The sequence below is a fragment of the Triplophysa rosa genome, linkage group LG1, assembly GCF_024868665.1.
Source record: "Triplophysa rosa linkage group LG1, Trosa_1v2, whole genome shotgun sequence".
Lineage (NCBI taxonomy): Eukaryota > Metazoa > Chordata > Actinopteri > Cypriniformes > Nemacheilidae > Triplophysa > Triplophysa rosa.
This window is the reverse complement of record NC_079890.1, coordinates 8433973-8458177: the sequence shown is the minus strand read 5'-3', so window position 1 is coordinate 8458177 and position 24205 is coordinate 8433973. Positions and strand designations below refer to the sequence as shown.

General features: G+C 39.7%; 1 protein-coding gene across 1 annotated transcript in view; it reads right to left on the bottom strand.

Moving 5' to 3' along the window:
• The window catches only part of mllt3 (MLLT3 super elongation complex subunit), a 96519-nt gene that overhangs the window by 5728 nt on the left and 66586 nt on the right, over positions 1-24205 (bottom strand). Inside the window, exons 8-12 of the mRNA XM_057340134.1 lie at positions 11767-11833; positions 11247-11385; positions 11023-11119; positions 9304-9372; positions 8868-8939 (exon numbers count right to left, since the gene is read on the bottom strand). Of these exons, the coding sequence (XP_057196117.1) occupies positions 8868-8939; positions 9304-9372; positions 11023-11119; positions 11247-11385; positions 11767-11833 (444 nt within the window). The remainder of the gene's footprint in view (positions 1-8867; positions 8940-9303; positions 9373-11022; positions 11120-11246; positions 11386-11766; positions 11834-24205) is intronic.

Sequence of the window (24205 nt, the reverse complement as noted above, 5' to 3'; positions counted from 1 at the left end):
TCGCCAGATGTATGCTAGGCAGTGCAGTTTTAAAGCCGCGCTTTATAAACCTGACTAGCGCGCCAGCTTGCTACCCACACTTGCGTGTCCTGGAGCGCTTTAGCAGCGCCACTGCACCTCAGACTACGATATTAAGTAAAACGTCAGAATAATCAAAAACCGGTAAAAGATCAGATGGTGTGCACTGCCGAATGTTCAGCAGTTCATCTCTTGTGAAACTGATTGTATGGGAAAAACATAAAACAGGACAAACTAATAAAAAAACTAAAACAACTGGAGAGCTCCACACCGAGGCAGCCATCTGCGGCGCCATCTTGGTATTATATCGAATCTACCTTTCATATCTAAAGTCCTGGAAAAAGTAGTTTCAACTCAATTATGTTCTTTCCACCAACGGAATGACATCAATGAAGAATTCCAGTCTGGATTTAGAGCATGTCACAGTACAGAGACTGCTTTGACCAGAGTTACAAATGATCTGCTTTTGGCGTCTGACCGAGGTTGTATCTCGTTATTGGTGCTGCTAGACCTTAGTGCTGCATTCGACACCATTGACCACAGCATACTCCTATATAGACTCGAAAATTATCCTGGCATTAAGGGAATAGATTTGAAATGGTTTAAATCTTATTGCAATCGCAAGTCCAGTACGGTGTACCACAGGGCTCAGTCTTAGGGCCTCTGCTCTTCGCATTATACTTGCTACCTCTAGGAGATATAATAATGTGACACGGAGTTAGCTTTCACTGTTATGCTGATGTACTCAACTTTATATTTCCTCGAAGCCTCATGAAACACAGCAGTTCCATCGAATAATGGAATGCATAGTTGATATAAAAAACTGGATGAGTAACAACTTTTTATTACTGAACTCGGACAAAACAGAAGTGTTACTTATTGGACTGAAAACCGCCATACGTAACAACCAAGAATACTGCTTAACTATTGACGGATGTTCCATAAAACCCTCGTCGTCAGCAAAGAATCTTGGCATTCTATTCTATAGTAATCTGTCAATTGAGAGCCATGTCGCTAAAATTGTGTTTTTCCATCTTAAGAATATATCTAAACTACGTCATATGCTGTCACTATCAGATGCAGAGAAGTTAATTCATGCATTCATGACATCAAGACTAGATTACTGTAATGCACTGTTAGGTGGTTGCCCTGCAAGCTTATTACAAAATCTCCAACTGGTCCAAAACGCGGCAGCTCGAGTTCTAACACGTACAAAAAAGTATGAACATATTAGCCCGGTTCTGTCAACCTTGCACTGGTTACCTATAAAGCATCGCATTAACTTTAAAATCTTGCTTATTACCTATAAAGCCCTACATGATTTAGCTCCACAGTACTTGAGTGAACTTCTCTTGTATTACAGTCCTTCACGTGCATTACACTCTCAGGCGTCCTGTCAGTTGGTAATACCAAGAATTTCAAAACAAGTGCAGATGGTAGATCCTTTTCCTATCTAGCGCTTAAACTTTGGAGAACAGTCTTCCCTGCGCTGTCCGGGAGGCAGACACACTCTGTCAGTTTAAATCTAGACTAAAGAGGCATTTTTTAAATCTTTTTAATCACTACACTTCCATACTATAAATCCTCTGAGGGTTTAGGCTGCATTAGTTAGATCAACCGGAACCAGGAATACTTCCAATAACAACTGATGTACTTGTTGCATCAAAGAGTGCAGAACAGTACTCTACTCTCAGATGTCCTGTCTCACTGTTCCAAGGTTACCACAGCTGGCAGGATGCAGTTCATGCCCAGACCTGATGGTAGAGCGGAGAATGGGAAGCGGCGACCTGACAAGAGCTGAGATGATAGAGCTGGATAAAGAAGGACGCGGTCACCTGACACGTCTTCATGGCCTGACCTGATGGTAGAGCGGAGAATGGGAAGCGGCGACCTGACAAGAGCTGAGATGATAGAGCTGGATAAAGAAAGACACGGCGACTTGACACGTCTTCACTACAAAATTTCAAATGCTATTAGATTATTAATGATAATCTTAAATCTATAATTTACCTTATTACTAAGTTTATTTATTTTTATTTAGCCTTGTTGTGCAAGCACTGTCGAGCTTGTGCAGAGGCAGCAGCTTTTGCCAGAGGGGAACTGGAATCCCCTGGTTGGTTTTTTCTCCATTGGAGTTTTAGGTTCCTCGCCACCGTTTGCATACTGTATTGCACTATTTGCCTGGCCAGAGGGGCTGCTTTAGAATTAGAATTAAAAATTTTTACTTAATATTGCATATAGGAATTGAAGGTCTGTTTAATATTTGACCATTGTTTCTCTCTCCTTCATCTTAAACGTGTGTTTTTCACTGTGAGTGCGTGTCTATGTGAGTGTGTGTCTGTGTGTGTGCTTGTCTGTGTGTATTCGTGCGCATCCGTTTGTCTGCACATTTGAGTGTGTGTCTATGTGTGTTAGTACGTGTGCATATTGTGTGTGTGGCGTGTTTTGTATGTGGGTGTGTCTGTCTTCTGTGTTTTCATCTTTTCTTGTTCTTACATGTATAACTTTAAATGTTTAGCTTATAGTCAATATGTCTCATGTACAGCTGCTTTGTAACAATGAAAATTGTAAAAAGCGCTATATAAATAAAGTTGACTTGACTTAATGACGTTTAATCTCCCCGCCAATAGTCACTTTGAGCAACTTGTTAGCAACTGCCGTTTTTAAGAAGCTTTAAAAATCATGAGCAGGTTATAACTGGTGTGGTTTATGTCATAGATTAAAACGTGAAAAATTTCCACAATGTTAACCACAAACCTTATTTTAGGCATTTAACCAAAAACCCATTCAAAATACCCATTGACTTTAGGGCGATGGAACCAGAAGTTCTAACATGCTAACTCGCTTCCAGGTTTTGATTACAAAAATACTTCATCTCTGCAGTTCCCTATTACTATTACTCAAATTTATAGCAGGGGTGGTTCTAGACCCTTTGTAGGTGGGCTTCAGCTCCCCCCTCTGTCATCTTAGCCCCCCTAAACAGCTCTCAATTATAGATTGATTTATTTGTGACGACCTACCACAATATCAACACTAGCCGCTACCAAGCGATTTTTCATGATTCCCCTTATGTTTTTATTTTATTATTTAACAGATTAATTCATTGAAGAGTTGCACGCAGCATGTTGATGCTGGAGTCACTCTCTATCGTGTTGTGTGCAGCACCTTCACGCTAAGCGCAGTCCACACAGCTTCTTGAGCATACTCAATCGCGGATAAGCACGGATAGATGAGTTCGACACATGCGCAGTTCAATTCAATTCAATTCAATTTTATTTATATAGCGCTTTTCACAATGTGCATTGTTCCAAAGCAGCTTTACAGGAGCAAATAAGAAAAACACAGAAAGGTAAAACACAGCACAGTGCATGGTGTTTATAGACCAAGCAAGATCATTCTAATAAATAATATCTAATAAATAAATGAATAAATATATAAATGCAGTCTCCCGGTGAGCATGCCAACACTGCACTGCTGTGGTGAGGAACCCAAACTCCAATGATGAATAAATGGAGAAAAAAAAAACTCGGGAGAAACCAGGCTCAGCCGGGAGGGCCAGATCTCCTCTGACGTGTCATAGCTGCACTCAGTGACCCCGACCAAAGCCACCGAGCAACGTCAACGAAGAACAGGGAGAGCCCACGAGCCGTGACCCAGGAAGCCCCACCCGCCGAAACCGTGCAGGTCCAACCCGGTCCCATTCCGCGATCAACAACAGACAACTGAGGAACAACCAGGGAAAAATAGTAATGGCATAATTAACTTTATTCCTCTGTTGTCCGACATCGACCACAAAACAAGACCAACCAGACCAGACCCACACAGTCCCAGCGCAGTACGTCACCGAGTGGACTCGGCTGATTCAAAAAATGTTCCCGCATGCACTGTTGTATGCATCCCGTCCTATCCGTGGCCTAGCTAGCTTCTTTCGGAAGAGGGAGGGCTTCTCCCCGGTCCCATTGCGTCAGGCTCTCCGCCGGGGACGGGCCCCCGGCTATCCGTGGCCTATTGAGCTTCCCGCGGCGCTGCGGTATCGCTGCCTTCAGGAGGGATTCCAATTTAGAGGTGTTCAGTCGTAATCCCGCAGACGGTAGCCTCGCGCCAGTGGCTCCTCAGCCAAGCGCACGAACCAAATGTCTGAACCTGCGTTTCCTCTTGTACTGAGCAGGATTACTGTCGCAACAACACGGCATCAGTAGGGTAAAACTAACCTGTCTCGCGACGTCCTGATGACAAAAATTACGTCATGCGGACAGCCGGACTATAGTTTTGCCTTAAATGTCAACAGTCACAGATGTTACTGACAGAGAAGACGGTTGACAGAGTTTATCTGGAATTAAAAAAAGGTTAGCGTGTGTGGGATATGAAACTGCTTTCTCGATGTGCTCTGTGTGCATGCCTGAATTTGTACAGAATTGTCTGAACTATATGGAGAATTGGAGAATTACGGGATTACGTCACTTCCTGTTTGCTGAGAGCGCGTGGTTTGAGCCGGAGCTCTTTCAAATTTATTCTTAATACATTGTTTATTCTTGTTATATCTTAAGACTTGTGTTTTAAATTGTTATTCACCGAGGGTAAAACTTATCCTTAAGTATATCCCATACCAAAATCGTCCTTAAACGCACTGATAAATTATTTCTATCGGATCATTCGCTATTAGCCCTCAGGCTGTTAGCATTACCAGCCTGCTTACTGCTTAACACACTGTTCTCATTATTAAATGGCTAATGTTTCAGACGTGTTTGTACCTCTGAGTGCAGATGAGGAAACGTTCGCACTTCAGTTGGAATCGGAGGCTGTGGAGAAGCAGATCCAGGATTTACTTGAGAAGCAGACGCTCAGAAATCCGCGGTAAGTTTTCATTGCGATTGTAATACTCCTACCACTTCTACTCCGTGTGTTTCTCTGCACAGAGCCCAGGCTTCGAGAACACGTTCAGCCCAAATGAACTTCACTCCTGCACCGGCACACCCACGGCGAAAGGCACGAGCCAGGACCGGAGTGATGACCCAACTGCCACCACCGGTCTTTGAGATCCTGACCAGGAACCGTTTTGCGGCCCTCTGCGAGACAGAATGCAACGCTGTGGTCACCGGAGACTCAATCGTCTGTAAATGTACGCACTTCCTCCACTAAAGGTAAGGTGCGCACTCATTGTTTTCCTGGAGCTCGTGTTCTTGGTGTCTCTGCGCAGGTACCTGCGATCCTGAAGGACGACGCTAACATCGGAGCTGTCGTGCTGCACACGGGGGTGAATGATGTCAGGATGCGGCAGTCAGAGATCCTGAAGAGGGACTTCAGGAGTCTGATCGAGATGGTACGCAACGCATCGCCCACGGCGAGGATCACCGTACATTCCTACCTACTGACGAGGGAATGAAAAGTTCAGTAGACTATTTGCGCTTAATCAATGGTTAATGTCATGGTGTATTGAACAGAAGCTGCTCTTTTGTTAATAATTTTGATCTGTTCTGGGAGCGACCTAGGCTTTTCCGCTCCGACGGCCTGCACCCCAGCAGCACCGGAGTGGATCTTCTGTCTGACAACATCTCAAAGACGCTACGCACTGTTTGACTACATCTCCCACCGGTAAGTCAAAACTTTAACCATAGTCTGTGTTCCTCCCACTCAACTGTTAAAAATGTTACTGCTTCTAAATGCATAGAGACCGTATCTGTCCCCCGAATAATATAACTAAATAATAATTTAGGTAAAAGTCTGAGAAAAATCTGATGTAATAAACGAGCAAAACCAACTCATAAAGTGTGGGTTACTTAACATTAGATCACTAAATTCAAAGGCAGATATTGTAAATGAAATGATCACAGACAACAGTTTTGATATACTCTGCCTTACCGAAACCTGTCTTAAACCAAATGATTATTTCGGTCTTAATGAGTCTACCCCACCAAGCTACTGTTATATGCATGTTATATGCATAAATATAAAGTCAAAGGAACTACAGGGCTAAGCCCCCCTAAGATTTATAGTAATTTAAGTACAAGCATTAAATGTGATGCATGCACAAGGTTTGTGCAACTGCATGATGATCCCTAAATTCCTCAGAATATTAAAAGTGACAGTACACACAGTTTTAGCCTGGTGGATAAAATTCCATAGACTTTTGAGAGGAAAGAGAGGCATTTATAGGGACGAGTGTACAATAAGCACATGGAAGTGGACTCTTTCGCCTTACCACCTAGTAATTTCTCTAAATATCCAAGCAACCACACAGCAATATTCAAGTCATCATCTAGAACATCTTGTAGTAGAGTTTCGCATGGGCAAGCAACAAATAGAAATCTAGTTTTATATTGTTACTTCTCTCAAAAGGTAAGGCAAACTGACACCCAAAAAGTGCTAAATACTGTAAATACCTAAAATTGACCTCAGTATAGTACCACACTGGTAAAAATTAATAAATATTCCTGAATATGTTGCCATCCCTGTTCTTTTCTACCTTAGCATATTGAAAAAGGCTCTACTGAAAACAAGGAGCCCCTCTTTGCATGATACGTTGTATCTGATTGTAACGAGGAAGATGCGTTTGCAAACCAGCCTGTTATTGGTTCCAGCCCACACTAGTTCAGAAGGGATTGCAATGGTGATTACAGAGAGGGGGCTGTAGAGTGGCCACACAGATTAAATTGTGCAGTAATGGGACCCAAACCTGATCTATTTCACACTACAAAGCAAAAGCCACATATGGAATGAATTTCTTCCATTACTTCTGAACACAGGCCAGAAACACAAGGAGACCCGGAGGCCTGTTATGACATTGTAGATAGAACTCAGCTGTTTAAACGCCCGTACCGCTATCTGGAGCAAAATGCGGATGTGCTGTCATTCTTTAATTTTTTAGACAATGAGGTGGAAGTCAAAAGACTGTTGTCAGAGTTGTTGTCTTGTCAATATATTAAAATCAAAATGTTTGTTTCCTACTCATCCCAAACAGGACTTTTTTGTGACCGCTTAATGACAAAAAGCTTGCCAATTCCAGAATCAATGCCATATCTTATGGCAAAGAAAGTGGAATGTTTCACAAAACTCTTAAGGATTAGCTTGATTAGGTTGTACATTTGTACCGTTTGGATCTCATCTGGGATGTGTTCCAGAGTTTAACCATGATAGGGGCACAGCAAACCCTTAGAATAAGAGAAGTATTACTCTCCATTCTATCAAAGCAAAACATAATCAACTTAATTATGGGCCTCAAAACATTTATATGGCACTTGAGGAGAGAAACCCTGCAGAAACCAGCTAGATTTATTAAAGTCAGATAATCATTGACATGCTAATGCTGTGGCTACTAAATGTACAGGTTTCTACACTTACAGCTAGCGTCATCCATGCTCTTTGCTTCATCAAACATCTACATAAAATTTTTAAGCGCCTACACCCTAAAGGTCACCATGTGCTAACAGAATATAGTTCAAAAGCAAAGGTTCTTTCCAGTAACTGCTGCGAATCAGTGTTTTCTCTGACTGTACAGCTCTTTTCTAAAATCTAGTGCACTGCCTAATTATTAGGGATGGGCGATATGGCCTTAAAACTCTATCACAGTGTTTTCTGGTATTTGCTGCGATAACGACGATATAACTACAACGCCATCCACCGCTGTTTTTTTGCTACAAGTGATAGTAGCTGCATGTAGTCTAGACTAGAGCCTCAGAAACTCAAACATTAATCAAAAAGTAAAACGTACCCCAAATCAAACAGGCTGCTAAAATATACCTACAGTATATTTGTAAATATAATCGTGACATTCGACTTCAAAAGGTTGTAGTAAAGAAAGAATTAAATTAACTAAAACTCCATATACATCATGTCAAAACGGGCTGTACGCGAATGTTTAAATAAAGACTTTTAGCCAAACTAAATGTTGTGGTGTTTTATATATTATAACTATCAACAAATGCTTAACAAACAAATTAAATAAAACGAAAGTGAAACTAAACATTAACTCTGATGCATATACAGTGCCATCCTTCACGAGAGTTAGAGCTCCTCTTTTAGTGCAAACTCTTTCTCAGCTTCACGTCCGCCCTCCGCTATACCTGTTTTCACTCCGCATATGAGCTGTGAATGGGTCTCACAAAGAAATATGTCATCAAGGATTTATCGTTTATATCGCGGGAAGACTAATTCCTATCGTGGGGAATTTCTACTGGTATATTGCAAATTATATAATATCGCCCATCCTTACTAATTATGCTGTCTTTTATAACACCTTGTTTTGAGGAAACTGTAATACAGCATCACATGTAGCCTTCAAGCTGAAAACAATCGCAGAATTAAAACAAATCTGTGAAAAAAATTAAGATGGTGGACGATGTGAGAGAAACATCTATTGTAAGCAAACATGTATTACTCAGTACATAAATTATCAATAACAAATATCAATAAATAGTTTTGTGTTATTATTAATAATAATATACACAAGAAAAACAAAGTTTAAGGAAAATAATATATTTTTACAGCACCGTAAAAATATACCAAACAACCCTTAATGCTGGTTAGGTTTTGAAGCATGGTAGCTGGTTTGAGCTGGTAATGTGCTGGTCCTTAGCTGATTTAAACTGGTCCTAAGCAGGAGCTAGTTGCTTAAGACCGTTGGCCAGCACATGACCAGCTTAAACCAGCTATCTAACCAGCAAAATGCTGTTAGGAACTAAAGGAACTAAATCAAATTTTAAGCACAGACAAATTTGTCAAGGTTTTTGCTCATGTAAAGCATACCAAATCAGACACTTATGAGGTTCCAAATGCTGTTTTACTGAAGAAAGCAGTTGAGCAGTAGGCCCCAAGATACTGGAACAAAGCTTACATGTTCCCTCATTTATTACCTGCTGTAATACGTGCCTCTCCCTTAGTGCCATAAGTCTTCTGTGAAGCTCAACCAGCTCATCCAAGTATGCCTGTGGTACAAGATATTTATCAATGAAAAGAGAAACGTTTAGATTTTTAAATCACGCTCCTAAATATGACATGCCAAACAATGTTCTGAACAATGTTCTGTAAAAATCTTTTAAGAGAAAAATTCTATCGTATCTCAGTTGCAACTAAATGTAGTTTTGATATTTACACAAACACTTGTTTGAAAATGAAAATTGTGAAAGGCACTATAGACAAATTTGAACTGAATAGTTTTCATACACATTGTATGCATCATATTTTTGTAACATTATACACAAAAACTAAATTAATACAAAAAGATCAACCAAACACATAGAGCTGAAAGTTCAACCAAAACACAGAAGAGCTAAGAACTACACTGCTTACCTTGTCACAATCCGTGTTTTTATTTTTGTCCACCTTTGCCGGTTTCATAGGACTCTTTACTTCGAGTAACTGCAACATTTTCACAACAAACTTTTAATAGTAACATCAACGTCTTTCAATAACAAATCGAAACTGCAAAACACATGGCAACAACATATTGTGCACATACAGTATAGATTTACTCATGCAATTCTAGTAATTGACCCTTCGCTAAGCCTCGCCCGAAAACCGCCACAGGCCAATCGTGGTTTAGCAACCGTAACTAGGCGCGGGAGGTCTGTCAAGCTTTCGAGTGAGGGAAACATGCCGAAGCGTTGTGCGTATGGATTGTGTAAATCTGATAGCCAGTATCCTAAAAGTTTGGACGGGGTGGTGGAATTTTTCCCCTTCCCAAAACCTAAAACCCAAGGGGAGAAATACCGTGGACGGACCAGACGTGGACGGACCAGTGTGGAAGGCCTCATTCACAACTAAATGTGGGACATTCTAAAACGCTTAACGTGAACAACGCTTAACGTAACTAAACAGCGATCAAGGAAAACCAAATTTCTGTCAAACCTTCCTTGTATTAAACACTTGCTGCTGTCAAAAGAACGAGCTCTTGGTCCGTGGATAAAGTGAATAATATCACGTTAAGCGTTTTCTCCCCCATAGAAGTCCATTATAAGGAAACAGCTTAACGTGGCGTAAAGCTACTAAAGAGTAGGCTACGCCACTTTTCAACACAATGCACGGTGGCTTTTGAAGTATTAATTACAACTAAAATGACAGAAATTTGTCTAAGCCACGTTAAGCTGTTTTCTCTTATAATGGACTTCTACGGTGAGAACGCTTAACGTGATATTATTCACTTTATCCGCAGACCAAGAGCTCGTTCTTTTGACAGCAGCAAGTGTTTAGTACAAGGAAGGTTTGACAGAACTTGGTCTTCCTTTATCGCTGTTTAGGTACGTTAAGCTACGTTAAGCGTTTTTTACGTTAAGCATTTTAGAATGTCCCATTAAAGGTCGACAGGATTAACAAAAACGCCTATGTTTGCTCCAAGGTAAGAGCACGCTAATGTTAGCTAGCTAGCTAACTCAGCACATCATTGGTTGGAAATAATGAAGGTTCTTTGTTCATAATGCATATATTTGAACGTAAAATAAGATGATTAAAGGCAAGACAGAAATGTGTTTGTGTTGTTGATGATGTATGGCTCAGCTCAGCATCTCTGGCTCTTGCCAGGTCGTCCAAGGCATACGTTAGATTAGACCCACGACGTGTGAGCAGTAGCTGGCGCGCTACTAAAAATATAAGCGGGAGAATGTTATCATTCATAGGCTTTAGCTTCAATTTTGATTAAATTATTTTCTAATCGGTTGCATATTATGTCATGGATATATCCCTCGAATGCACACTGCAGTCCCTTTCGTCTTGCTCTCTCAGATATTTCACATGTTCGCCAAAAATGACTAATTATCTCCTTGGGAATGTCTGACACCGGTGCATACATACTGTAATACACTTGCCAGGCGTGAAAGCTTGACAGGTGTAGCAACAGTAACTAAGGAGGGCGGGGCTTAGTGAAGGGTCAATTGAAGTAATACTGGTCAGTGGTCATTCTTAAAAACTATTTTCCTATAAATATGACAAGTAACATTTTCCATCTCAAGCTTAAGAATTATACAGAACCATCACAACTACAGCAATGAAATTGAGATGATCACTGCAATTTACCTGATTATTGGTCTTCATTGGAGATGGGGGGTCATTATGGGGGAGTGGTGAAGAGGCGGAGCTATTTTCACTGTAACTGCCATCACTTAAACTCACCCTATGTCACAGATATTGATCATACAGATATTTAGTTGCAGTACAGGATATCGTGCAGTAATGCCGGTTTCCATAATACAAATTGGTCAACTTTTATCACAGGCCCAATGTTTTTCAATGAGGTTCACCTGCGATGATGATGTGTCATTTGCGTGTGCAGTGGTCGCTCCATGTCAGAGTCCAAATTCTTATCGTCGTCATCCTCTGATTCCTCTTCATTTTCATCTGAGTGCAAATCTGGGATTACTGTACGTAGAGGACCTAACACTTAAATAAAAGAAGAAATAAATAAATACAAAACCATTCCTTTAATGTTTTTGATTTTTTTGAATTACATACATCTTACAACTGCAGAATGAAAAATATGAAAATAGAAAACAACACAAATTAGAGAAAGCAAGAAACTAGCAAAAGTATGGTTTTCAGAACAGTAAACAAAACATGCAGCTCAGTGGGTTGAAGAAACAATTGACTGCAGAATGCAGTGACTGACCAATAAGAATCAAGTAATTCACAAAGCTCTGCATTGCAATAAATGTAACATTAATGTAGTACGGTCAGGTTTCTTTTTGAAGGCTTCAGGAATCTGAATGTCAGTGTTCTTTAGGTACTGACCCATAAAATGCAATTGCCAGGAAAAAAAATCACCTTGACGCTTAAGTCCATTTCCAAAGCCAGAGCTAGAACTGGAGCTGGCCGGGCTGGGCTGGTCAGACTAGGGAAGGAGAAAAAGATATGAAAATTAAGAACGCCAAAACCACTGTCACTGTGGGATGTATGCAGTTTATGTAGAATATCCTAGAATGTACAATCATTAGAAGTAGATCGAAAACCCTTAACATACAATCATTTTTACCACCTGCCAATCACTTGCTATTATCAACATAAAAAAATAGCTGGGTTTGTAGCCTTATAAGTGCGATTCCATTTGTGCAGCTATATTCACATTTATCTTCTGTCGTTGTATGTGAAAGTTTTGTGATATACATCTAAATCAGTCTGTAAGGTCACAACACTTTTCAACATGTTGTAATACAGGCTCTGAAAATGTACCAAATGCAGTTACTTATGAGGCCATCTCCATGATCTTGTGTTATACTTAAATAGTTTTGGTTTGTAATTGCTTCTGGTTATTCCTTAATGGAAGTGTTATTTATTTAATTATTTGACAAATTGTCACAGTTTTTTCACAGGAATTATTCTGACAACTTAAGGAACAAATTCTCTTCCAGTGATCCTGCTTCAGTGTGGAAAGGTCTGAAAGATATCACCAGTTACAAGACACCATTCCCCAGCACTTTGGAGAACCAACAACTAGCTGACGACTTGAACAAGTTTTATTGCCGGTTTGAAAAAACACCCCACACCCGCCCTGAACACCTCTCCACACAACCATTCACACCTTAAGCAACCCCCCTCTCTCCCACACCTACAATTCAGATCACTGAAGAAGATGTGTGCCATGTCTTCACAAAGAACAAAAGCACCAGGCCAGACGGTGTGTCACCAGCCTGCCTAAAAATATGTGCTGACCAGCTGGCCCCCATCTTCACACAGATCTTCAACAGATCACTGGAGCTGTGCGAAGTCCCCTCATGCTTCAAATGCTCCACCATCATCCCAGTCCCAAAGAAACCCAAAATTACTGGACTTAATGACTACAGACCTGTGGCTCTAACGTCTGTGGCCATGAAATCATTTGAAAGACTGGTTTTGGCCTATCTGAAGGACATCACTGGTCCCTTACTGGACCCCCTGCAGTTTGCCTACAGAGCAAACAGGTCTGTGGATGATGCTGTCAACATGGGACTGCACTTCATCCTTCAGCATCTGGACAGACCAGGGACCTATGCGAGGATCCTGTTTGTGGACTTCAGCTCCGCTTTTAACACCATCATCACGGACACCCTTCAGAATAAACTGGCACAGCTCTCCGTCCCCACCCCTGTCTGTCAGTTGATCAACAGCTTCTTGACAGACAGGCAGCAGTTAGTAAAGCTTGGTAAATTCAAATCCAACACCTGCACCATCAGCACTGGAGCTCCTCAGGGCTGTGTTCTCTCCCCACTGCTCTTCTCCCTTTACACAAATGATTGCACATCTAAAGACCCCTCTGTCAAGCTCCTGAAGTTTGCAGACGACACCATACTGATCGGCCTCATTCAGGACGGTGACGAGTCTGCTTACACACAGGTGGTCAAGGAGCTGGCTGTCTGGTGCAGTCTTAACAACCTGGATCTTAACACACTTAAAACTGTGGAGATGATCGTGGACTTCAGGAGAAAGCCCCCTGTTCTCCCCAAACTCACCATCATGAACAGCACTGTGACTGCAGTGGAGTCATTCAGATTTCTGTGCACCACAATTTCTCAGGATCTGAAGTGGGACACTCACATTGACTCTATTGTTAAAAAGGCCCAGCAGAGGCTGTACTTCCTTCGCCAGCTGAGGAAGTTCAACCTGCCACAGGAGTTGCTGAAACAGTTCTACTCTGCCATCATCGAATCCATCCTCTGCACTTTTATAACTGTCTGGTTCAGCTCAGCTACCAAATCTGATCTCAGAAGACTACGGAGGGTAGTCCGGACTGCTGAGCGTATCATTGGTACAACCATCCCCACTCTCCAAGAACTGTACTCATCCAGAATGAGCAAAAGGGCTGGTAAAATCACTCTGGACCCCTCACACCCAGCACACTCCCTTTTTGAACTGTTACCGTCTGGTCGACGCTACAGAGCACTGAGGACCAGAACGACCAGACACAGGAACAGTTTCTTCCCTCAGGCAATCCATCTTATGAACACTTGACATTAAACGCGGAACACACAACTCTATTTTACATTATTTATTCACCAAATTTGCACATATCAGACCTGTACATACATAATTGTCTATATTGTATATTGTGTTTTTGCTGTTATGTACATTGCCTATTTCTATATTATTGTATATTATTATTTTTTTTTATCATCTGTGTTCTGTCCTGTTGCTGTCTTTCTGTTGCACTGTGGAGCTTCTGTCACTATAACAAATTCCTCGTATGTGGAAACATACTTGGCCAATAAAGCTCATTCTATTCTATCTATTCAGTTAACAGTTACAGCCTACTGGTTATAGCCTAAATGTGGCAAGAAAAAAAGGTAAAAACTTTTTTCTTTTAGTATTTGCTATTTTTTCTCTCTCCCCAAAAAATATTGGAATCGGAATAGAGAATCACTTACAACCAGATTCGATAAACAGAATCGGAATCGCTAAAATTAAAACGATACCCAACCCTAATGTTCACACAAAGCTTTTCCACTCACACATCTCTTCTTCCGTTTAAAAAAGCTGTAGAAGTTAAATATTTACAAACAAGACATTGTATTATCAAGCAATGTTACTACAATGTAGACAAATCAAAACACATAAGCCCAGAAACAACAAACACTAATGTCTATCCTAAGCCTATTGCCAAAAATGATAACCGCAATGTGGAAGCCGCAAATGAAGTCTCACGTAAAAGGAAACTTGTATGTCCACCATACTGAGGTTAAACAATATTTAGAGAAGACTTCTTTGAACTGTTGCATCTGTAGATTAATTGAGGGGAACCACAATTTACGAGGCACCTTTGAACTCCTAGGGCAATATCTCACTAGACTAAAGCCTCTCAGAACAATGGGACTGTGATTGATGTATATCCTATATGTAGGCTTTATAAAAGCAACTATGACCCTGTTCACACAATGAAAAACAAAAAGTTTCTGCGTTTTTGAAAAGTTTTACATGACAACATAGTCAAAACGATCTGCGTTTACACTAGGGCTGCAGCTATCGATTATTTTAGTAATCGAGTATTCTACTGATTTTCCATCGATTAATCGGGTATTCGGATAATAAATACTTTTTCTTTATTAAAGAGCTCTAAATATACAAGAGGAAAATAAGACAGGTCTCTTAAAATGAACAACTAATTTGTTTCCTTTTTAGAAAAATTAACATTTATTGCAGAAATTGCATACATTAATATCTGTGAAAACTAAACCCATTTAGTACATTCCATTGCCATAGTACATTCACAATGCAATATAGGCCTAATACAAATGTATAAATAAGAAACATTAATAAAAATAGAAAGAGTAATTTCAAAGGTAAACAACTAACTTCAGCTTATGCATGATGCATTTAGTTTATCTAAATTAGTTTTAGTTTCTTCTTTTACTATTAAATAGTAATATATTTGTCCACATAAAAATACAGAGTTAACCGGACTTTTATTTTGGCAGGTCGTCGGAAGACGCTTAGTTTTTAGTGTGTTGGCTTCACTCAGTAAAATGTTCTAAAATAAACTCTCAGAGCAACTCTGGAGATGAAGTTCATGTGTTCATGTCCTCATAAAGTGCAGACGCAGACAAATTCATGAGCATCACGCGTGTAGCACGTTAAACTATGCAGTTCATTCCCTCAGACATGCAGAACAGATAGATGGCATGTGTAAATAACAGGATTCGGCGTCCACTAGTCCGAATCTAGTTTTATGGACTCAATGCAGCCGGAAAACAAGTTTCACTCGCAAAATAGACTAAAACTAAGTAAAATAGCAGTTCACCATTTCAATAAGCTATCACCTATTTATCAGCATGAGACATACGTGTGAGCAGACTAAAATGCGTGTGTCTCACGGTGAATGTGTGAGACTTGAGAGCCCTGTAACATGAATAGAGTTTAGCAGGCTGTGCGTTTAATAACCGTGGGGAAACGCAGTGCTCCGTGTGTACAGTAGTTAAATGGATTAAACGAGGCTTCGAGGCAACAAAAATTGCCTCAATGATTTTTTGTAATCGAATTACTCGAGTTACTCGAGGAATCGTTTCAGCCCTAGTTTACATGAATCCAAACAAACGACTAAAAACGCTGTATTATGCATGTCAGGCCAGTAGTTGATGATGCAACTCTAAGACTTCTCACTGCGCTTTACCCCAAGGTTATCTAAACCCAGCTTTTAACCCCGGGTAAATGTACGTTTTACGCATTTTACCTGGGGTTATGAAAAAGGGTTAGCACCACTTTTGCAGGGCACTGTGGTGCCAAACGTGTGCAGTGTGAAACAAAGCAGGGGTAGAATGATACGACCAGATGCTTAGCAACGGACACCCAATCAAAAACTGAACAGCGCTTCATATCAGAAGCTGTGTACAGTCACAGAAACTGTTAACAATTGTTTCAGTGTTTTATTCAAGTAAAAAAGTCTAATTTTTTATGTATAACAGCGAAGTAGTAAGTTATTAAAGCGACCATGCACTGTATTTACTCAGTCAGTTTGGCACTGCAGTATTTATCCACTCATAACTAGGGATGCAGCGATTACCAAGGTTTACTATTAACCGCGCTTACAAAAACGTCACGGTTAATCAATCGTAAAGGCAATCGTTACACCGCATGTTTCTGTTGCATGGAACAGAAACATTGCAACTTGCACAAAATGAAATCAAAGTTACATCAGCGTGCACCAGCTTAAAGAGCCATGCTTATCAGAGACACGGAGGCCACGACACACACTAGATTAACTATGGCAGAGAGACCAAACAGCCAATCTTACAGTACATTCACAATCAAGGCTGTAGCGGTGACAGTTGAGCTTTCAGTGCAATGTAAACAAACAAAGCGGCATGTAAGTTAACTAGGGCTGCAACAACTAATCGATAAATATCGATAATGAAATTCGTTGTCAACGAATTTCATTATCGATTAGTTGGTCTGTGACGTCACTTGCGAGCTGCGCAGTTATAAATCAAGCGCATCTTCTTACCTTTTAAAATTACCGTTTTAGATGTGTCTCTCCGTGCAGCATGAGTTGCGCAGTTTTAAAGTCAGATGTGGTTCTCCGTGGATGTGTCTCTTCGTGCAGCGCGAGATGCGCAGTTTTAAAGTCAGATGTGGTTCTCCGTGGATGCGTATCTTCGTGCAGCGCGAGATGCGCAGTTTAAAAGTCACACGTGTCTCTCCGTGCTGCACGAGGTGCGCAGTTTTAATGTCACACTTGTCTCTCCGTGCAGCCAGAGATGCGCAGTTTAAAAGTCACACGTTTCTCTCCGTGCTGCGCGAGATGCGCAGTTTAAAAGTCACACGTTTCTCTCCGTGCTGCGCGAGATGCGCAGTTTTAACGTCACACTTGTCTCTCTGTGCAGCCAGAGATGCGCAGTTTAAAAGTCACACGTTTCTCTCCGTGCTGCGCGAGATGCGCAGTTTAAAAGTCACACATGTCTCTCCGTGCAGCGCGAGGTGCGCAGTTTTAAAGTCACACGTGTCTCTCCGTGCGGCACAAGTTGCGCAGTTTTAAAGTCAGACGTGTCTCTCGGTGCGTGCGTCTCTCGGTGCAGCGCGAGGAGCGCAGTTTAAAGTTCAAATGTGGCCTCAACAATCAGATGAATTACACGTGTCCAGTTTCGTCAAGTGACTTGCGTGATCGGATTTTAATCTGTCTCGAAAATGTTTCGGAGGGCATTTACACCTTGTCGCACACGTCTGCATGCTCCGTGAGTTAATGCTTAGCATGTTTTTCTTTCACCATAAGGAAAACTAAAAACATGTACGATTTAATAATTATTTAAAAACGAATTATTAAATTATTTTTATTATAAAAAAATATTATTAATATTATTCAACTTAATAAACATACCTTTTAAATCATTTAACTGATAGCATTAACCGGTCAAAATTTTAACGATCGGTTAACGGTCAATATGAGCATCCCTAGCACAAATGGCTTTTTTTTTTAGAGTGACCGCGGAGTCGAACTCCTGTCGTTAAAAGCGATACTGTGCTGCTGTGCGGCTGATACCTTCATGAAAGAAGTCAATGCAGTTTACAAACATGAACGTACACAGAGTCATGTACGTACACACTCTGAAAAAAACGTGCCCAATGGAAAATCACATAATGAAAGTCTAAACATTATTCGCAATAAAGTTAAAAACAGGAAACGTTATTCAGATCGACATTCTACTACACAGGTCTTTCTGTTCATTGGAGGGACTGGACTGTGTAAAGAAGGCGGGGCTGATTTTAATATTATAGAAAATGCGGTAATTTACGGCGCATGCGCTAGAAAACGCTGTACTTTGCAGGGTCTGTAAGTGTTAAACGCCGTAAAACCAGGCGTCTTCTGAACACCAGGCGTCTGGTTGATAACAAAATATGACCCAAATGGCTTTCCATACAGCCATGCTGATCACACCCTCACCTGAACGTTATGATCGTGTCTGCATGACCTGCCTTCTGTTTCCATCATACACCTTCCGTTTTCACTATACTCTCTCACACATACATACATTCTTCTCTTACATACATATATTTTTTTCTGACATACATATATTTTATTACATACAATTATAATTTTTAATAATAAATGTATACTTTGAATACGTTTACATAAGAGCAAAATGTATAAATGTGTGCGTAAAAATATATGAATATAAGAGAAAAACATTAGAATGTGCGCGTTAAAATATGTGAGCACAAGAGGAAAAATGTATGAATGTGAGCGTTAAAATGTGTGAGAGTAGATAAGTATGTGCGCGAAAGGAAAATGTGAGTGTGTGAGAAGAAAAGTGTATAAATGTGAGCGTTAAAATGTGTGAGTGTGAGAGTAGATATGTATCTGCCCGAAAGGAAAATGTGAGTGTGTGAGAGGAAAAATGTATGTGTGCGAAAGGAGAATGTGAGAAGACTAGAATGAATTTTGGCTTGTACGGCCCGTCATACTCCAGCGCAGATACGCATACCCAGTAGTAAGCCACAAGCTAGATATTCCTGGAGAAACGTCAATAAGTAGTATACTTTTGCATACAATTTTAAGTATACTCGCATACATATAGACTGAACACACATGTCAGCATTTCCACGGTTTACACTAAGATGCTACAGGGGTGATTTCTTAAAAGCTTGCACTTTTTCCCACCAGTTTTCATAAGTTTGCGTTGTAAATGAAAAGCCAAAGCGCATATAAAGTGTACCCAAGACAATTTTTGACAAAGAAGACACCATAAAAATGAATCAGAAAAAACAGAAAATGTGGCTGTAAACAGTTAACATTCAATATGAATCGGAAACCTGTTTTTCCTAGTCATGCAGCATATTTTCTGAAGAAACAGTATATTTACCCATTGTAAAAGCTATGACAGAAATGAAAGACTTTTTTATTCCCAAGCCATGATGAATCATTTACAATAAAACCAAGAATGAATTTCAGGAGTGTAAAATCTAAGACAACAAACTGTTTTCATTCACAGGCCATTAGATTTTTGAACGGTAAATTAAACTATCCTCACTAATTGCTAACATGCTCCACGACATACTGTATATCTGCACATTTTTGTATTTTGTTTATTTAGTTGTTTATGGCCTATACTGCATATTTTTCAGGTAATGGGGACATGCAAAGTATGAATTTCATTGTGCGGTCTAAACTGTGGTGTTTTTTAACGTGCATATGATAATACATTTCTTGAATCTTAGAGGGTTGTCCGTGAACACATAGCACTCTGAAGAAGCATAATTTAGCATAAGCTAATTAATTTAGCTTAACATAAATGTAAGAATTCTGATTCTGGTTGTAAGAAAAAGATTCTGGTTTTTGTTTGTAGAGCAAACTGAAAAGATTAACCGCAATCCACAAAGACTTTCCCATCAAATGGAACATAATGATAATCAGGCTTAATGTGCCAAATGGGACCAAAAAGAAAAAAGAAAGAAACCAAGGTGAGCTCTGTTACAATGGACTCACTGACTCTCCATTTGAAGGTTTCAAGTTTCAGTGCATTAAAGTCCACTGCGTGTTTTTTTGCTGAACCCACACATTCAATTTATATTTGTGCTGTAGCTGTATGGAAGTAAAATAGAGACAAATGTGTTTGAAGCAAAAAGACGTGCTGAATAGCACTAACTGAAAAAAAATGCATTGTATTAACAGTGCTTGCATTTTAAGGTTCTGCAATTCAACATGGTTGCATATTTAAGCTGTAATTTTTTCAAATGTAAAAATTTCACACACAGTTTCACCGTTTAAAAATTCAATGATCAAAATTCACCTTTTAAATTTCAACCTTTAATATTCAACAGACAAATTTCAGTTCATATTATTTCGGTTTAAAAATTCGCTTCCACAAATTCAGTGGTTCAAATTTGGCTTGAAATTCAAAGTTTCACATCCGGGAAACCCAGGAGAAGCAATAGATCGCCGATTCCGCCAATGCATGATCTCTACCTGCTGCCTGTCCGCTTCACCAGCAGGTTGTGCAAGTCGGGTCTGACGAAGACCAAAGCAAGAAATGCAGATACTTTTTATATGTTTGCAGCACAGTCCACTCATCTGCTCGATTAAGTGAATTTATTTGATCTCATAGATTTATTCTTATGCATCATCAAGAAAAAATGTATTGTTTCTTGTACTGCCAGCTTAGCTCACCACTATCAGCCCTGGAACGGACATGGAGCACGGGGACAATTCCAGGTGGCCTGGAATCAGTGGACTAGTCATACATTTATAATATTAATTTAATTATTTAAATATCCTACCCGATCTACTAATACTGCCTATCTATAGTAAGAGTTTATGTTTGTATTTGGCTTGCTATTTATATGCATTCATTACTTTTTACGTGCATATGATTACCCCCTTGGTTAAGATGGTGTGGGTTAAGTCGGTATGTACATAAAAAGTGCACGCAAAACACATGCGTATCATATGCACGCAAAAGATAATTTCTCTAGCTCGCCAAATACAAACATAAAATCGTGCTTTTGATAAGCACGATCTTAAGTCATCAAATAATGGTTTGAGTTTCGGGGATGAGAAAAATTGTATACGTTACAGTGAATTACTGAATCATACGGTGTTTGATTGAGTTTGACTGAGTTTTTAAAAAAAATAAGCTACTTGCATGAAGCTATTTGATTGACACATGCAATGGTATCTGATTAAATGTGCCAGAAAACAAGACAACAAGATTTTGAAGCATTACATTAGTTACATAACACCATCACAATAAACTTAACATTTAAATTCAAATAAAACATTTTATTTCGGTTTAAAACTAAATAGGAAAAATAGCAATAATTATACATTTTAAACAGACAATAGTAGTAGGCTAACTGAAATAGTAGTGCAAACAGATGTAAGAACAAGCCATGAACAATTTTTCATCAGAACGTAAAATAATCTACAATATAAATAACAGTCTTTTCTTAAAAACGTAATTGTAAAATATTTAGTAAATGTAGGATATAAATGTAACTTAAACAAACAACTACACCACTTAAAAGAGAAATATCAATGGAAATAATTATGCCTATACTTTTCATCTGAAATCTCAGAACGCAAACAAAATAAAGCCAATTATAGCCTATTGTATGAACGAATGAATAAAAAACAAACTGAAATACTGCAACAATAAAGACACCTATACCTAGTTCTGGTATTATGTGAGAAATACGGCGGGACATGCTAAAATTCTTATTGTGTCATTTTGTGCTTTTTGCATTCATATTTAGGGCTCTTCTGCATTTCTGTAGCCTACGGTTATTAAAAAGGTGTATGCTATACTAATTTTAGTCATCTGGTCTGAAGATTAAGCAACATTAGTGGTGCAACGGATCATCATTGATCCGTGATCCGTTCGGATCAATATCTTCGGTTCGGCACACACGTGATCCGCGGATTGATTTATGGAAAAAAAAGTTTTGCGCATGTTCAGTCCACACACAGCGTGGTCATGGCGAGCGGAGGAACGGAGGAGCTTGAACGCCCCGCGTCATTTAAATCCCCTGTATGGGAGCATTTTGGCTTCCCTGTCAAATATAATGATGAAGGAAAGAGGTTAGTGGATAAAACCGTGACGGTGTGTAGGCACTGTGGCACAAGAAAGACATATGACAGTGGAAACACATCAAGCATGGCCACGCATTTGAAGCGACCCCGGTGTTTCACTGACAGGAGTGAAAACGAAGGCTGCTCAACAACCGCTTATCACCGCGGCATTTAAGCAGCCCCTTGTTGCACAATCAGACCAGGCTAAAGCCATCACAAACGCTATCGGTGTGTTTATAGGTGCCGACATGAGGCCATATTCGGTTGTGCAAAACGAGGGCTTTAAACACATGCTGAAAGTGCTTGAGCCACGTTACGACATCCCGTCGCGCACCCACTTCAGCGAAAAGATTGCGAAGTTGATTTTATATATTTTAATTTAATAATTTAAAAGAGTTAATAAACAAAAAGACAAAACTTATGTTTATTTGTCTTGTCTTTTTTTTTTTTTGCTGATCCGAAAAATGATCCGATCCGTGACTCTGATCCGAGGAACGATCCGAACCGTGAGTTTTTTGATCCGTTGCACCCCTAAGCAACATTAAGCATTTTAGCACGGTACACCGGCCGTGATGGCGTGGTCCGTGGAAGCTAAATGGACAGAGTAGGCTAAAGGCACTTAGCAAATCTTGCAAGCTTATAACGTTTTTGTTCCACCATGCCACCATACATGTTGTGGAAATTCAGCTAAATGTTTAGCATAAGTTTAAAGAGGGTCAATTTGATCATTTAACTGAACTGTACACATACATTTTAGACACGTACATTACGTGCTTTCTCCAACGTGGTTTCAATGTATTTCTGTCATTTAAAATGCATAAATTTAACAATATGTTGACTTATTATGTGAGCATATAGATTAAAAATTATTATACTAAATCGTAATTTCGTTTTGATATGTTATATTAGTAAGCTAATTAAAAAGAAAGGCTATAGCCTAATTTAAAAGTATACGAAATACAATGCGCCAAACAGCAACATCTACAGATAGTTGTTTATATTGCCATGGAGCACTCATATTGTTTTCTGACCAGTAATTAAATATATTTTTCACTGCTCGGCCATGCAAACTGACTTGCGTTGAGGTGTATGTTAGAGAGGTCCTCATGTGTCCCAGCAGCACCGGGTCTAAAACATTGACAAAATATGCCTTGGCTCAGGTCGTGTCCAATATGGCATCGGGTCTCTGGTAATTTTTAATGAATGTGCTTTTACCAATCGCCCCGAAAGACACAAATTAAATACATTTTATGGTTAGGTAAACAACAAATATTTGTTACACAAAGCTTTACAAGACATAATTAGGTTAATATACCGTGAGTGATTGACATTTTAGCATTTAATGAACAGACAGCAACTCAAGCAATTGGCGTGTAGTCATACTTGCATGTTCGTGTGTGGCACATTATTGGGAAATGCACACAGCATGCAACAAAAGTTTTTATCTTTGCACTTAAAAACCATCTTATAGCTGTATAGATCCTAACGCCATGAGGTATCTTGCTTGGCTGCAGGCTGCACAAGACGTTTCGGGTCTAGTCGGGTTCTAAAGAAAGTGCTGTCTATTTTTATCTGGTCTATTTTATCTGGCCTGCTCAAGAAGTTCGCTTGGCTAAAATATCAATTTTTCTGTCTCGTATTAACAAACGAACGTTTCCACAATTCCACAGCATCCAGCATTTTCTGAGAGTCTCAAATTAAAACAGGATCATGCGAGGAAAATAAAAAGAATGTTTATTGAGATGGCAGCTACGTCATATAAACAGAAGCACATGGGAGAGTACGTTAAAATCAGAGCATTTGTCAATAACCTCCTAGTTGAGATCTCAGTTATTTGACCACTTCAAACACAATACATGTCCTGTAAATGCTGATGATGCATAGTATTTATGTGAACACGATGTGCTGAAGTAAAAAATAACTTAATTCCTTCAAGCCAGAGCAGGAAACCTAAAATTTCTGATGTTGATGATGCATAAGAAGAGATCTATGAGATCAAATAAATTCACTTAATCGAGCAGATGAGTGGACTGCTGCAAACATATAAAAAGTATCTGCATTTCTTGCTTTGGTCTTCGTCAGAATCGACTTGCACCACCTGCTGGTGAAGCGGTCAGGCAGCAGGTAGAGATCATGCATTGGCGGAATCGGCGCTCTATTGCTTCTCCTGGGATTCCCGGATGTGAAACTTTGAATTTCAAGCTGAATTTGAACCACTGAATTTATGGAAGCGAATTT